Source organism: Ammospiza caudacuta, chromosome 19, assembly GCF_027887145.1.
Source record: "Ammospiza caudacuta isolate bAmmCau1 chromosome 19, bAmmCau1.pri, whole genome shotgun sequence".
Taxonomy (NCBI): Eukaryota; Metazoa; Chordata; class Aves; order Passeriformes; family Passerellidae; genus Ammospiza; species Ammospiza caudacuta.
This window is the reverse complement of record NC_080611.1, coordinates 1,569,452-1,586,335: the sequence shown is the minus strand read 5'-3', so window position 1 is coordinate 1,586,335 and position 16,884 is coordinate 1,569,452. Positions and strand designations below refer to the sequence as shown.

At 54.0% G+C, this 16,884-nt stretch overlaps 1 protein-coding gene across 1 annotated transcript; it reads left to right on the top strand.

Annotated features, from left to right (window-relative positions):
* Positions 1-4,227: 4,227 nt before the first annotated feature.
* Positions 4,228-10,778, top strand: TEKT3 (tektin 3). Its single transcript, XM_058817160.1, has 7 exons — positions 4,228-4,803; positions 5,321-5,404; positions 6,643-6,713; positions 6,913-7,056; positions 8,385-8,607; positions 9,111-9,265; positions 10,547-10,778. Exons 1-7 carry the CDS (start codon positions 4,228-4,230, stop codon positions 10,776-10,778), a joined length of 1,485 nt encoding a protein of 494 aa, XP_058673143.1.
* Positions 10,779-16,884: the final 6,106 nt, after the last annotated feature.

The window sequence follows — 16,884 nt, the reverse complement described above, 5'->3', positions numbered from 1 at the left end:
TAAATTCTGTGTTTAAACTGCCCTGAAATAATGGGGCTGATGTTAATAAACAGCACATGGCTAAGCACTTTCACAGGTGGGATATTTCAAGGTAAATGGAGAGAGACTGGGTTCATTTCCCTTTCCCCCTCCATCAGTTTCTGGAGCAGTTTGTGCCTGCCCCTCTTGGGCTGGAGTCAGCCCAGGGTGGGGGCACGGTGTGACAGCCAGGGCTGCAGCGAGGTGGGGAGCACCAAGGACAGAGCTGGGGATGGTTTCAGGATGGTTTCTGAGTGCCAAGGGGTGAGCCCAGGCTGTGACCTTGGAGAGCTCCTGTGGGATGGGGACAGAGCTTTGGTGGATCCCTGCACCCCCTGCTCGGGCTCCTTTCCCCTCTCAGGCCAGGTCTGCCCCTTGTGTGCCTCAGGGGGCTCCTCCTCCCCCAGACCTGCTGGATGGGGCAGCTGGGGGGCTCTGGGCTGTGAGAGCCCCATGCCCTGCTGGGGCTGGGGGTTTCTGGGGGGTTCTGGGAGGTTTTGGGCTCTGAGAGCCCCGTGCCCTGCTGGGGCAGTGCAGGGCACACCATCCCCACTGCCCTGGCCTTGGCAGTGCCCCCAGGGCAGGCAGCAAAGCCAGAGCTCCCCCAGCCCAGAGGCACTGACAGGCTGCAGGGAGGCTCTCCCTGAACCCAGTGTTTGATTTCTGGTGGTTCCTGGGCACTGCTGAGAGCGTCACCAGTAAACGATGACATTTTCTGAGGCCACCACTGCTGTAATTACAGGAGTGATCCCAGGCTTAACCTTGGAGATGAGCAGAGCCTGCCCTGAGCATCTGTGGTTTGGTGGTTGTGACTCACCACGAGAGCTCGGGGAGGGATTTGTGATGATTTATTCATGCCACTTTTATTGTTTGGAAAGCTCACTCAAATGCTGCTTTGGTTAGACTGAATAATTCAGCTGCCAGTCTACTCTTGGTTCAGTTTTGATCTCTTTATTGCTTTCACTCAGCCTCGTGTCCAGAGGTGAAAATCATCTCAGGGAATCATGGAATGGTTTGGGCTGGGAGGAGACCTAAGGCCCATCTCACCCCACCCTGCCATGGGCAGGGACACCCCCTGTCCCAGGCTGCTCCAGCCCCATCCATCCCAGACCACGCTGGGTTCTGGGGTTCTGTGAATGAGCAGCTGATCCCTTTCAGGCAGGTGCAGCACTCCTGGGAGCCAGGGGAGTATTCCAATGTGAGTGAAAGGAGCCAGGGGAATATTCCAGTGAGTGAAGGGAGCCAGGGGATAATTCCAATGTGAGTGAAGGAGTGCCTGGGCTCTGCTGGGTACGTGCAGGCTCACAGGGCTGTACAAAGCATCTGCAGCTGGGTATTTTCAGCAGGGCAGCTTCTGACCCAGTGTAATGCTGTATTAATAGACAGCAGAATGCAGAGCTGTGACACAATGACTGACAGCTCTTGGCAGCAGATTTTGTACTCAGGTACCTAAATGTGTCCCTTGAAATTCCAGTTTGGCCAGCCTGGGCTGCCGTGCTGAGAACTGGCACCTCTGCTTCCCATCAGCTTCCTGGGCTCAGCCTGGTTTTGTTCTTTCATTCTGAGCTAAACTGGTCGAGGCTTCAGCACAAGCTGTGTCCTCATGTGTCCACCCAGACTGGATGTGCCACAGCACAACTGGGTGGGGACAGTGTGTAATTTTAGTGATGTTGCAGCTGTAGTCAGAATCAAGGAACAAGGTTTAATTACTCAAATAAATGGCGGTGGTGTAAACAGCCTGTCCAATTCCCTGGGATACTCAGAGATCTGGGATTCTGGGATCACAGACTGTGCACTTGGCAGCTGTTTGAGAGTCACTGTGGTATTTGTCTGTGTTACCTGTGCCAATTCTTCTTTTTGCAGCTTTTAGTATGCACACATCCTTTAGGATACTAGGAACAGGTTCCTCCGCAGATATGCTGGCACTGCCCAGGGAATGGGCACGGCCCTGGGGCTGCCAGAGCTCAGGCTTGGACAGGCTGGGATGCCCAGGGGGGATTGTTGGGGGTCTGGGCAGGGCCAGGGGTCCCCAGGGATCCTTGTGGGTCCCTCCCACAAGTGCTCAGGGCATTCTGTGATTCTGTGGGACCAAGTTTGTCCCCCCATGATGTCCCCACTGTCCCTGTGCTGGCCCAGACAGTCCTGCCCAGCTGCACAGAGCACCCCTGGGCCATTTACAACGTTATCAAATGATTATTGCCTAATTTAGCAAATGCTTCCAGAGCCCTGGGGTTGCCTCCCACATCAGTGGTGTCCCTGGCCGGACAGTGATTCATCTGAACAGAATTAGCATGGGCAGGGTGTGAGAGCCGGGCTGAGCTGGGAGCGTGCAGGGAGCAGAGCTGGGCTGATCCAGGGTGGGTGTCCTGCTGGAGACAGGCTTGGCAGGCCTTCACTGCCATCATTTATCTGCTCAGGCTGCAGAAAAGCCAGCTGATGGGCTGAATGGTTTGTTTCAGGTTGATGGTGCTGATTCCTGCCCCGGCTGAGGCAGGACGTTTGTTTGGAGTGGAATGAAGATGTGCTGCACTTTGTGTTCACCAAGCAGCACTCTGTGTTCCATTTTCTGTCACTCTTTGGCCAGAGGCAGAGCTGCCACAGGGAGCCAGCTCAGGAGGGTGGCCTGGAGTCACCAGGACCTGGGAAACCCTCAGTGCAGTCCCAGTCTGCAGCTGCAAGAGTTGGGGCAATCAGGAGAAACTGAGGCTGTGAGAGGGCAGAAACACCAGCCTGGGTCCTCGATGAGCCGTGGACACAGCTTGGCAATGAAGAAGATGAAGATATCCCTGTGGGGAAGGTGAGATGTGGAAGCTGCCACAGCAGAGCTGGTGTTCCCAGAGGCTGGGCAGAGAGCCCTGGGTGAGCTGGGGTGCCTGGGCTCGCCCAGGACCCATCCCAGCCCCTCTTGTCCCTGCTCCTGGCCAAGCCAGCCTGTGCAGGGCGGGTCAATGGCCAGGACGGGTCACAGAGCCTGGCCAGCATCACAGAGCCATCCAGAACCCAGCCTGGGCACGGAACCCCGTCCATGGCAACGGGCACACAGAGGTGGGCAGTGCCAGCGCCACCCCAGAGCCAGAGATGAGCAGCAGCCCCCCTGGGCGCCCCCAGGCCTGAGGGGGAGCTGTGCTCGCCGAGGGAGGCCCCGCACAGCCGGTACTGACCCCAACCCCAAACCCAGCCCCGTGTGCCCGTGCCCAGGGGCGCTGCCAGCTCCCATCCCAGCCTGGCTCATCCCCAGGGGTGTGCAAGGGCGTTCATTCCAGCTGGAAATGCTGGGAAGCAATCCAGCCCATTCCCAAGGCTTTTCCCCTCTCAAACACGTGTCTGTCGGTGTCTGAAGGGGAAGGATTTGGTGGCAGGGTGGGAGCCAGGGAAAGCATCCCCCAGTGTCCAAAACCTGTTCCCCAGATAAATAAGGCAGGGAATGGCAGTGGCCTGTCTGCAGCAGGGACAAAGAGCTGCAGGGACTCGTTTGTGGGAGCAGCACATGCAGGGGCTTTGGTGGAGCTCAGCACAGACCTCTCCTCCTCGGTTCTGCCGAGGTGACTCGGAGCCAGTCACACCTGGAAAGCTTTTGTGCTCAATTTGGGGGTGTGAGTGTCCCACTGCCCATCCCAGAGCCTTTGGCCAGGCTGGATCCTGGGATGAGACTCACTGGCCTGGGTTGGAAGGGACCATCCCTGCCATGGCAGGGACACCTTCCACTGTCCCAGGGACACCTCCCACTGTCCCAGGTGCTCCCAGCCCCCGTGTTCAGCCTGGCCTTGGGCACTGCCAGGGATCCACGGGCAGCCACAGCTGCTCTGGGCACCCTGTGCCAGGGCCTGCCCATCCTGCCAGGGGAGGTCATTAGATTGACAGGGAAAATGAAGGAGTAATGGGAAATAAGGAATTAAGGAAGAAGGAAAACAAAGGTATAAATTTGTCATCCTCCTAAGCAGCCATGATTTCTCTCTCTCCTCATTTCAAGACCTGACACGAGATACCAACAACAAAGTTGGTCTCAAATCCCTCCCTGTCAAGATGCCTGGGAGGCTGTCAGAGGGGATTTGCGTTCAGGAGATTTAGGGGCTGTGTGGGTGCCCTGGGCAGGGCTGGTCCCATCACCCATTTGATGTTGCTGTAAGAGGTACCACGAGCACAGTAACTTTCTGAGCGAGATTTTCCTCTGCCCCCTTTGTGCAGGACCCGGACCAGCAGCATTCCAGGATGGAACTCTACGGCTATCCCTTGAAAGCCAAGTTTAACCAGCCACGGCCACCCCCTCCCAAGGTCCTGCCAGCGACCCACACGGCCGCTGGCTACAAGAACCGCATTCCCTTCAACCCCTCCGAGAGCTTCAACATGCCATGGATGCCCAACTCCTACTACAAAGCAGCTGCCCTCAACCCCACCCTGTCTCCCCTCACCGAGAGCTTCCCGGGGCTGCCCCCCACCAAGATGATTCCTTTCATTTCCGAGAGACCCAGCGGGGTCTTCACCCGGCACACGCTGGACGACTGGCACAGGTCCAACATGACCAACTACAAGGAGTCAGAGACGACGCGGCACAACGCGGAGCGCCTGCGCGCCGACCTCACGCGCACCATCAAGGACGTGTACCAGCAGGCCAAGAGGACGCAGGGGGAGAGCACCAAGAACCTGGGCGAGCGCATCAATGACATCGAGTACTGGAAGTCCGAGCTCTGCATCGAGCTGGACGCCATGATCAGGGAGACCAACTCCCTGATGGACATGCAGAAACGGCTGGAGAGAGCCCTGGCCGACACCGAGGGCCCCTTCCAGGTAGGGACCCTGCATCCCCAGCCCACACATCTGCAGCCACTCAAACCTCTCATAAAGCCCATCCCAGCCCTGTAACTTTGGAAAGGTTTCAAGAAGAGCCCATTAGCTGAGTCAGTGATAAACAAATCCCCTGCATCTGCTGCATCCTCCTCCAGCACATGCTGAGCACATCACTGCAGTGTTTGTTTTAGCAAATATTTCTGTATCCCAAATCCTGGCTTGGGACACAAAAGCCTATCTTACTACAAGGCTCTGGGGAGGTCCACACCGGGCTTGATAGGGGTCCCTGAACTTGCTGTGGTGGCTGGGGACACGAGGGCTTCATCCCTTTGGTTCCCTGCTGATGTGGCACTTGGCTGCTGCTGTCAGCTAACCCTGCTGCCTCAGCAGCTTTCTGCAGGCTGCCATCCTGTGCCCACCTGCACTTTCCCTTCCTGCATCCCCTGCCATGAGCACAGTCCCTGCAGGGAGCCCTGTGCCTGCAGCCAGCGCTGATGTCACTCCTTGTCCCCACCAGGTCGCTCACAAGTGTTTGCTCAACCGGGAGAAGAGGATGGGCATCGACTTGGTCAATGACGATGTGGAGAAACAGCTTGTCACGGTGAGTGTGGCACACTCAGCCTGTGACACAGCTGCTTCTACCCAAACTCCTCTGAACAAGTCTGGCAGCCCTGTTCCCTCACTGGCTCTTCAGCACTGCTGAGGTGCTGAATTCTTCAACCCCCAAACCTGCTGGGCAGGGGCTGGTGCTCCCACCCAGCAGCGTGGCCCCGGGACAGGAAGAAAGAGCTGGAAAGGAGCGGGGTTTGGTTTATCAGGGTCCTCTGACCCTCTTTGGGGAGCCCGTGAGATGGCTCTGCCTTTCTGAGCCCCGCCTGCACAGACCTCGCTTTGTTTGCGTGATCTGTGTCTGCAGCACATTCTGTATATTGCACACACACACGGAGACGGCAGGGTGTGCCCGACAGCATGTCTGCTTTCCCCAGCTATATTCGTTGGGCTAATAAAAGATATTAACTGCACTAGCCCAGCTCTGCTTTGCTCAGGGCAGAGTGGCTGCAGCAGGACTGTCACTGCGCGCTCAGGCAATGGATTTAATAGAAATCATAAAAACCTGCACTCCTGCCTGCCTTTATCTAAGCTGCTTTAAATCATGAATTAAAAGCAAGCATGGCACAGCAAATGGGACCCTAATGCAGGGTACAGTGAAATATAATCACTGCAAAAGCCTCACGGAACTGGGAAGGAAATTGCAGCCCCTGGGCCTGTGAAGCCACTGGTCTCTTAAAAGATATTTTGTTATGAGTCAGGCCCTGAAAAATTAAAAGATTAGTTTGAAGGTCATGAGGGTTTAGGAAAATTATCAGAGCTGGTATCTCCATAATGCCATTTGGGTTTTTTAATGTTTGGGATGCATTTAGGCTGTGCTTTCAGCTGGCTTCTGCAGACAGGAGGGATTGAAAGCCCCTGGTTTTGGAGCACTGATCACCTGTCTGGAAACCCTTATGGGTACAACAGGCTTGTGCTGGACCAAGGGAGCTGAGAGCAGCACCAGCCTTCCCCCCGGAGGAGCTGAACCCTGCCTAGAACTGAAAACCCCTGAAACTGAAAACCCCTAAACCGGGTTTACACCAAAGTTCTCTTGTCCCCTATGGATGGGATTTCTTGTGAGGAGGAAAATGCCCCGGGACTGGGGATGGGGATGTGCGGCACCACTGGCCCAGGGCACTGGCCCGTGCTTGCTGTGCGGGAAGGGGAATTCCTGCTGTGTGCCCCCAGGGCAGGAGTGCCCAGGGTGTCTGAGCACAATGCTGATGGGGCTGTTCTGCCTTTGCCCAGGAAATCAAGATCATCAGGTCCTGCCGGGAGCGGCTGCAGAAGTGCCTGGACACGGTGAATGCCCAGATCATGTAAGGAGGGCTGGGCCCTTGCTGCAGGGCTGGTGTGTGTTTGCAGCTGTGCCCCAGCTGAGCCCTGCGGGTTCAGTCCCTGCAGGCTCTGGAGGAGGCTCTGGGATGCTTTGGGAGCACAGAGGGGCTGAGGGCACAGGATGGGACAGAACCATCCCACGGCTCCATCCCCACTGAGGCTGCTGTTGGTGGGCTCCAGGTGCAACAAGGAGGCCCGGCAGGAGCTGGAGAAGGACCTGGCTGACAAGCAGCTGGGCCACCACATCGACAACAAGTGCTACCAGCTGAAGAACACCTCCAGAGGCATCCACTTCTTCAAGGGCGTGGAGAGGATCGATGCCACGTGAGCTCTGGGGCCCAGCAGGGGCAGAGCAGGAGCTGGGGCTGCCCAGCCCTCTCTGGGGGCACATCCATCCCTCCTGGAGACACCACCCCGAGGGGAGCTTGCCCTCTGGGCTCTCCATGGGAGAGGAACCCTCTGCTCTCAGCTGGACACCCAACACCCGGCAGGCAAAAGCGAGCCCAACCTAATTAAACATTAGATCAGGGCCCAGAGCTCAGCCTGCAAACGAATTCAGCCCACCACCTCTGCACAGCTCATTAAGTTTGTGCATGTTTTCAGAGATGTCTCAGTGCTTGCCTGAGTGCTCCTCAGTGATGGGAAGTCTGGGAGCTCAGCCCTGTATGGAGAGGGCCTGGCAGGGAGCTGAAATGACCCAGAAAATCAAGAAATGAGAACATGGTCCTGGGACAGGGTTCTGCTGCTTTTGGGTGCCAGGAATTCAGCTTTGGCTTTGCAGTAAATGAACAGTGACCTAACCCAGCATTCACAGAGAGATGCCCAAGTGGCAAAGGGCTGAGAGAATAAATCTGCTCACACAAACCCATAAAGTTTATGGAGAGGCACAGATTGAGACAATTTTTCTAGTAGTTTGAATAATTATTCACAGTAGAGCTCAGACATATTTAGACAGGCAAATGGATCGCAGAGGATCGAGGCTGAAATTCAGAGCGGGGTAAAATGTGCTGAGAATCAGCAGGTTTTAAATGGAGCTTATGTGGTATTTAAGTCTTTTGTTGATCTTGTTCTGGACTACTGCACAGGCAGGAACTTCATCCCAAATGCACAGAGAGGGAATGGAGTGGGATCTAAAGCTCGTTTGGTTTAGTGGGAGACTGAGATGTGCTGTGAGCAAAAGGAATTGACTGAACTGTGATCTGTGTGTCCTTGTGAGGCTGGGAATTCCTTGGCACTCAATGCCTTGAAGGTGCAAACAGAGCACCGATTGGAATCTCTGTTTTTTATGGGAGAATCTCTTGTTTGTCTAAACTTTTACAAGTTATCTTTGTGAGCATTTCATAAATATCATCAAACAAGCGGGGTCCAGCCATGATTTGATAAATATCATCAAACAAGTGGGGTTTAGATCTCAATTGATAAATATCACCAAATGAACGGGGTCCAGCCCTCATTTGATAAATATCATCAAACAAACAGAGTCCAGCCCTCATTCGATAAACATCATCAAATGAAAGGAGTCCAGCCCTCAATTGATAAATGTCATCAAACGGATGGGGTCCAGATGTTTCAGTTCCCCATAATTTAGTTCACAGCACAGGTTTCCCTGCCTCAGTGTGCAGTGTGTTCCAAGGGCTGTGCTCTCCCCGCAGGGTCTCAGTGCCCGAGACGTGGGCCAGGTTCACGGACAACAACATCTTCCGCTCGCAGAGCGCGCGCGCGGCCTCGGCCAAGCTGCGCGCCAGCACCGAGAGCCTCCTGATGGGCACGGCCGACGAGATGTGGCGCCAGTTCAGCAAGGTCAACGACGCCTTCACCAGCCGCATCACCGAGATCGCCAACGCCAAGAGCAAGATCCAGACACACCTGGCCAAGGTACCGGCCCCGCCCTTCCCGGGGACGGCGCTGTCCCTGCGCTCCCTGCCCTGCTCTGCCACTGGCAGGGGGACAGCAGCGATGGGCCCTGGCTCGGAGCTGTGGGACTTATGGGAAGCTTCCTGGGAAGGGCTCAGACCCGTGAAGTTCCAGCACTAGAGGCTGATGGCATGTCCTTAAATGAGGAGCCATTAAAACCTTTCCCTGATGGATGATCCATTCTTATGAGCAGCAAATTTGGGAAGATGGTAATTCAATAGATCCATCACCACTCCTAAACCTCTTCTGCTCCTTACTCTCCTCTGATGTGGCAGTGAGAGCAAAGAGATTTTCCCTGAAAACTCTGCTGGATCTGGGCCTTGATGTGGCAGAGCAACAGAGGCCTGAGCCCAGGGGCTGTTTATTGAACTTGGGTTTTTTCCTGCACCAGCAGGAGAGAAGGGAATGATGTGATCACTTGAGAAGATATCTTTTCACTGATTCCTGTATTTGTTTCACCCCAGACACGGCAGGAAATCTTCCAGCTCGAGACCAAGATCCAAGTCATCCAGAAGACCATAAGGGACAAAGAGGTCCAGCTGAAGGTGGCCCAGACCCGGCTGGATGAGCGCTCGAGGAGACCCAATGTGGAGCTGTGCCGGGACGCCGCCCAGATCCGGTGAGGCCGGGTGCCAGGGCCCAGGGGCACTCAGGAGCATCTCTGCATGGCAAAATGGCTGTTTTCCCTAAATATTCCTTCCATAAGTGCCCTGGTCAAACCTAAAGCACTGAGCAGGTGTCCCAGCCCTCGGGTTCATCTTCTCTCCTGCCTCACCCAGTTGGCTGCTTGTGCTCAGTTTTGGAGGATAAACCTCTTGCTCTCCCTGCTGTGCCCCCCCAGCACCCTAAGGGGGCTTAGGAGAAGGAGGGAGAGGGGCTTTTACACAGGCAGAGAGTGACAGGGCAAGGGGCAGTGGCTTTAAACGCAGAGATGGCAGGGACAGATGGGATATTGGGAAAGCATTTCTCTCTGGGAGGGTGGGCAGGCCCTGGCACAGGGTTCCCAGACAGCTGTGGCTGCCCCTGGATCCCTGGCAGTGCCCAAGGCCAGGCTGGACACTGGGGCTGGAGCAGCCTGGGACTGTGGGAGCTGTCCCTGCCATGGCAGGGGTGGCACTGGATGGGCTTTAATGTCCCTTCCAACCCAAACCATCTGGGATTCTGGTCTATGATTCTGTGATTCTGCTCTCTGACAGGCTGAGATTGAGGGCACAGAGCCCCTTCCTTTTGGGTAGCTCCAAGGATGGGTGCACATGCGGAGCTGTCCCCCCCTCAGTGGGCACACTGGAAATCCTTTCAAAGACTTTGGGATTGTGCCTCAGGGAGTGCCCAGTAGCAGCTCTGGGAGGCACCCAAAGCTCACAGCTCCTCCTGGGAGCCCTCTGAGCACAGTTCCCTTTTCAAAGTGATTTAAACCCAGCCCCAGAATTGGTTCAGCATCTCACTGAACACTGCTAGTTTTCCCATCCTCCACTTGTTCCATGGTCTCTTTTACCTCTCCTAGTGTCCTGTCCTGCTGACTGTGTCTCCTGTGCAGAACCCCTGCACAGGGAAATCCAGGAGGGTGAGCCAACAAAGCCACAAGCCCAGAGAAATAGGAAACCAGAGCTGCTCGTCCCTGTTCTGGTGGCACAAGCTGCTCTGGCACACGTGGCTGAGCATATCCAGAGCTTTGGAACAAACTTCTCCTCTCCTCCCCATGGAGGTTGGGAGGAGCTCTCCCATAGCAGGGCACGAGGGTGGGAATCACCTGAGTGTGCTGATGGGGAACCCTGTGCCCAGAGGGCCCATCTGGGTGGGCACCACCCCACGGGGGCTCTGATGGGAGAACCATGCCCAGAGGGCCCATCTGGGTGGGCACCACCCCACGGGGGCTCTGATGGGTCCCGCTGTTCTCCAGCCTTGTCCAGGAGGTGAACGAGATCAACGAGACGCTGCGGAACCTGCACCAGTGCCTGCGTGCCTCCGAGGACATGCTGCAGATGCTGGTGCGCTCCAAGGGGGTCCTGGAGCACGACCTGGTGGTCAAGAACAACTCTCTGTTCATCGACCAGGAGCGCTGCATGGGCATGCGCAAGAGCTACCCCAGCACCGTGCAGATCCTGGGCTACGTCTCGGCCGGGCTCACCTGAGCGCCCGGCACCCACGGCACAACGCGTCCCCCCTTTCCCCCCGCTGCTTTGCAAATATATTGTTGCAATTTCACAACTTTGATAGCGTTTCATTTCCTGCTGTAAACTCCGCATGGAAATTAAACGGGTGTTTTGTTTGTTGGGTTACCAGGATGATTCTTTTTTCCTTTGTGTTTTCTCTTTCACCGCGTGCCAGGAAGGAGCTGAAAATATCCTGTATGTCACCAAAGCCACCCACGGGGATCCATCCCTACCCTTCCAGGCTGTGCTTTCAGGAGAAAAACTGTCGCGTCTTCCTCCTTTTGAGTGTGTGTGATGTGGAGAAGGCACAAGGGGAAGTAAAGCCACTTGTCAGAATAATGAGCTGCTGACATCCAGGATGGATTTTTAATGGTGCAGCAGAAGAAACACAAACTGTCCCGGAAAGAGTTGCAGTTTCTGCTGTTCCTAAAATAGAAAAATGTGCATTTTAAGCTGATTTCTAATGATAATTGTTTTGCTTTTGAAAAATGTTAAATGCCATAAAATATGTCAGTGTTGGGGTTTTAAAAAGAGGAAGTAGATTCGACTTGGAGAAAGTTCATTGAAGAAAATGCTGTGGGTTTAATTTTGAGTTCCTGGTTTAACCTCTCACTTGTAGTTCTTTGGCGGGAGCACCAAAGCACTTTGAAGATAAAGAGATTAATGGGTGTTTAAGCCCCTCTGGCTGCATGGAGCCTTTTCTCCTGCTGTAAATCCTGATTTACCAAGTACTGGAATCTCCAGAGGGATAAGTCTTCAATCAATCTGAGGCTGAGTGTGAAAGTCACGTTGCACTTTCTCTCCTTAGGCTATCACAGCTCTTGAGTCTTTTAACCTCAGCTGTTGAGCTCAGCCTAAAGCCCGTGGGCACCAGGAATCCCAAGGGGGCCAAATCTTGAGTCCCTCCCTCCCTCGGGAATCCAGGGCAGGGACCCCCAACCCAGCGTGGGCTCGCAGGAGCTGGGAGCCCTTTCCCTGTGTGCCACCCCGATGGCTCCTCCTCACCCCATGGACCCTCTGCCCTGCCCAGCCTCCCCATCCTGGCAGGATCTCCCTCCCAGCACCAGCTCTAAACAGGAAGCAATTGTCTTTCCAACCTTTTTTTTCTTCACTAGCACTTTTGTCAAGACTAAAAATAGATTTCCTCTACTTTGTGTGTGTCCTGGGGCCGGAGTCCGTCGGAGGCAGCAGTCACCCTTCCAAAGGAAAGAGACAGCCTGAGCAGGAGAGACTGCCCAGCTGACCTCACCCTCCCAGTCTGCACTTCCCTGGGTCCCAAAGGAGCCAGGGCCAGCTGAGCTCGGGTTTTGTCAGCACCCTCAGTGGCCTCAGGCTGCCCCGTCCTGTTCCCTGCCTGTGCTCCTGTCCCCAGCCCCGCTGACCTTGGCTGCTCCCCTCGTCTGCAGACCCACTCTAGATGTTCCCAGGCAGAGCTGCCACGCTTTGGGCCCCAGGAGTGTGTTCCAGCTGAGTGTGGGGCAGCAGAGGCACCCACAGCCCTTTCCTGGAAGGCTCCAGCCTTGGAGCACCTGGAGCCAAGCCCTGGCACCGGCCACAGCTTTGCCTTCACTTCACTTCCACCTCTGGTTTGAGTCATGTCAGAAATATCTGGGCTCTGTGTTATGGTGAGGGCACACCAGGATCAGTCTCCACTTTTCCCCAAGTTTGCTCTCAGAGCTCCCCAAACATTGATCTTTCCCATGGCCAGCTCCTTTAGAGCTTTCTTCTAACTGTCAGCAATTATGTGGTGCTGCAATTACCCAACTCCATTTTCTCTTGCTGTCCTGGCCTCTCGATGCTCCTTTCCACAGCACTGCCAAAGAGTTTCTTTCCTCTGTTCAAGCCATGACCAGAGGAATTTCAGCTTCAGCTCGTCTAATTTCTCTCACAAATACTTTCCACTTTCCTGCAGCAGTTTCCCAGACGTTAGAGAATTCCCAGGTCCCTCTGGGTTTGTGTTCTCTCCACGCCAGTTTTCCATAAGTTGACAGAAGTGATGTTACTTCTTCTGGCAGCTGATATCCCCCAGCCCCCCTGACAGGTTGGTCAGGGCATTCTACGTGTGCTTCAGTGTGAGTTTCAGTGTGAATCCTCTCCTTGCCCTGAGGGAGCCTGCCCTGGCACACAGCCCTGCCAGAGGGGTCTCCAGGGATGGGTCTGGGTGCAGTTCCAGTGAACACTAGGCTCTCCTGCACAGGGAGGATTTGCTTTCCATGACAGAGCTGCTGCTGAGGGAAGCTGCTCCATGTAATCCCTGCAGGGCTGGCTTTGGGATTTGAGCAGCCTTTGATGTGCTGGGGAGATGAAACAACTGCCCTGCCTCCTCCTGCTGATGGCTGAGCTGCCTTTGCTGCCGTGCCATTAAATGATTTCCTTTCAGAGATCATTTCTAAATCACGGCCCAGGCCCATCATCTGCCTTTCTGTACTGAGGGGATGGCTCCTTTCTCCACCAGAATGACGTGTCTGCTTTTATTGCTATTTATTGCTGATTTATTACTGCCTCTATCAGCCAAGTGCTGAGAAAGTTACTCTGTGGAAATTCCTTTGCATCTTACAGCCATATTCCCACCCTTCTGCATCATTCCATTTGCATCACTGCTGCAGAGCTGGGTGTGTAAATTAATTGCTTACTGACTGGAGGAGAGACAATGAATTAATAAACCCAGGACACCGTTGCTTTGTGTCGGTCCAGGATCCAGGTGAACACTCCAGGCAGGGCTAGCAAGAAACTTCTCAGAAAGGAGATTTTGTTGTTTAAGAAAACAAAAATCACTGAATGTCCTGGAAGGGTCTGATATGAATTTGGGTGAAATCAAAGCTTGCCAAAAACCATGTTAACAATGTATTGCATAACTAGTGCAGATTATTGAGCTCAAGGGAGAGAGAATTCCCCAAACAGCATCAGCAGTCAGAAAAAAAACCAACCCTAAACTCATTGCTATTATGGAAAAAAAGGGCGAAAACTTTGGCCAAATGCTAAAGGAAAATTTGGGCAGTGTAGGATCACAGAAATGCTTGTGCTGGCTCAGAGCACAGCGCAGCCTCTGGTGCAGCCCTGCCAGAGCCAACAGGAGATGCTGAGATAAAAGCAGCAGAAGGCAGCAAGAGCTCTGTGAGATTCTCCCAGCCCACTTTCCCAGCTTCCAGCAATCCCAAGGACTTCCTGAGCTGCCAGGGCTATCCTTGGGTTTAATATCCCCCCACGGATTTGTTTCACATGCTCTGGTCCCAGGTCTCTGGGAGCTCGCACAGCTTCTGCTGTGTCCCTCAGCAGGGATGCCCAGGGCAGCCATGGCCCCTCTAGGGACCCTGCGGGGCACAGAGAAGGAGCCACCCCTGGCACTGCTGGGGCCAAAGGTGTGAAACTCAGCACTCTGGGCAAAGGTGAGGCTCGAAGCTGGGTTAGACCTGGGCCCTCTGTAGGGTCTGCTCTGTGCTATTTGTAAAATACTTTCTATTTTATAAATATGCAGGAGAGGAGCACGAGGCAGCAGCTCAGAAAGTGCCTGAAGATGTTCCCAGTCCCAGCTGCGGAGCTCACGTGATTTTTTGAGGGTTTTGGGGTCAGTGGGTAAATGTTGGTATCCTTTAAGTCAGTGAGATTTTCTCCTGTGATTTCAGCCTGGCTCTATCAGTGCTGACACTGGCTTGGAGTGGAAAGCAAAAAGTTGGATGAAGTTGGTTTGGGGGCATGAATGCAGACATGACTAAAGTATTTTATAAATTCTTCTTGAATTTGTAGGAAAAAAATCAGGAAAAATAAGTCAGTGCCTCCAAGATACATTAGACACCCTTTGTAATTGAAGTTTGCTGAATATAAAGTCTCCCTTTATGTTTTTTTCTGGTTGAAATATTTTTTGCCAATACCCATTCCACCTGTGTAAATGTATTTATATTTACATATATGTATATGTAAATATAAATCTATTTATCTATGTTTATATATACATTATTTATATATTATACACAATATATGTATATTATACACACACACATATATATGTGTATATATATGTATATATACATATACATGTCTGCATGTGTGTTCTTTGAGGGAGCACCATAAATCTTGCCCAAAGTGTAGCCAAACCATATCTTGCTCTCCTCCTTTTCCTGGTGGCACAGTCGTTTGAAAACAGGATTTTCCCCGCCCCGTTCCCTCCCCAGCCCCCAGGAGGGGATTGCTGATGGCAGCGCAGATTTGGCCGCTGCCCTTTGCATTTCAAACCCTCCTCGGAATGGTCGTAATCACCAGGGTAGGGAACAGGAAGCAAGTCCCTAAAATTGTGATGAGAGAGCAAAATGTGGGGTTAAATGAGTTCATCCTCACAAGGACATGCAGAGGAAATGTTGCCTTTTTGTGTAGCTGGAAACGGTTTGTCTTAAGAGGGATTTCAGTTTGTCTTGAGAGGAGTTTCCTTCACCTGGCCCGAGGAAAGGGATGAGCAGAGCCCTGAAGTGCTGGGTCAGTGCATGTCACAGCTAAATGAGCATTAGATCCCTTTCAGCCCATCCCTGCCTGGTCAGAGCAGCATCTGAGCCCCATAAAGGGATAGAAACCTCACTTTTCCTCCTGGGTTCTCATAGTTTTATCCTGGAATTTCAAGCTGAAGCATCACAATGAAAGTAGTCCCATGGAAGAGATTCCAAGTGAGAAATCCACATTTTTAACCCCGAGTTTATACAACTCGTCAATCTTCCAGTATTCCCAGCACAACCAGTGCTGGTGAATCCTGGCTGTAAACAAAACATTTTTCCAATTCAATTTTCCTCACTGCCCCGTGACCAACCTCACTGTCCCTCACTGCTCTGTGACCATCCTCACTGCTCTGTGAACATCCTCAGTGCCCCTCACTGCCCCGTGACCATCCTCACTGCTCTGTGAACATCCTCAGTGCCCCTCACTGCCCCATGACCAACCTCACTGCTCTGTGAACATCCTCAGTGCCCCTCACTGCCCCATGACCAACCTCACTGCCCCTCACTGCTCTGTGACCATCCTCACTGCTCTGTGAACATCCTCACTGCTCTGTGAACATCCTCAGGGCCCCTCACCGCCCTGTGACCATCCTCACTGCCCTGTGACCATCCTCACTGTCCCTCACTGCCCCTCACTGCCCTGTGACCATCCTCACTGCCCCTCACTGCTCTGGGACCATCCTCACTGCCCCTCATTGCCCTGTGACCATCCTCACTGCCCGTCACTGCTCGGTGACCATTCTCACTATCCCTCACTGCTCTGTGACCATCCTCACTGTCCCTCACTGCCCTGTGACCATCCTCACTGTCCCTCACTGCCCTGTGACCATCCTCACTGCCCCGAGGGCTCCACTAACCATCCTCACTCCCTCCTCTCCTCCTCTCCCTGGAAAGGCTCCCTCCAGCGCCTCGGGCTGATGGCAGGTGTGGACAGGAGCTCTGCCCCAGCCCCAGAGCTCTGTCACAGGACTCCCAGCAGCAGCTGATGTTTGTCCAAAGCCCTGCTCGGTTTGAACAGTTCACCTTCCCAAAAGAAGTGTCCAAGGAGCAGGGGATTGCTGTGCTCTTCTCTCAGGGCTTTCCCCACCGTTTCCAACCTGCGGCTCTCAGCCAAAACTGGCTTTGTTACCCACAGACTGCTCTTTTCCCTGGTCTGACTGTCAGATATTTCTCCCCACGCCTAAGAAGCTGCTTTGGCACCTTTTTCAGAAGCAGAGCGGGGCTGATTTGCTGTGCCAGGCTCACGGAGGGGCTCGGGAGCTGTCTGTGACCCCCAGACTCCCTGTGCCTTCGGAGCCACAAACCCAGGTCAGAGAATGGTCTGTACCAGAGCCTGGGTGGCAGCCCTGCGGACAAGACCTTTCCAAGACCTTTCTAAGACCTTTCTCTCAGCCCCGAGCGCGGGGGCTCCTCCAGGCACCCGGCCCAGAGGGGCAGGACAGCTCTCATCAGTCTCGTTAGCCGGGAATGTTCTGATGGTAGCGCAGAGGTTCCAGCCCTCTGCATGGCATTGATAGGCGTCACAGGGTGCACAGGGACGGCAGCAGCAGAGGAATCGGCGGGATTTTTTGGACGGAAAGGGAATTGCATCCTTTGGAATCTCG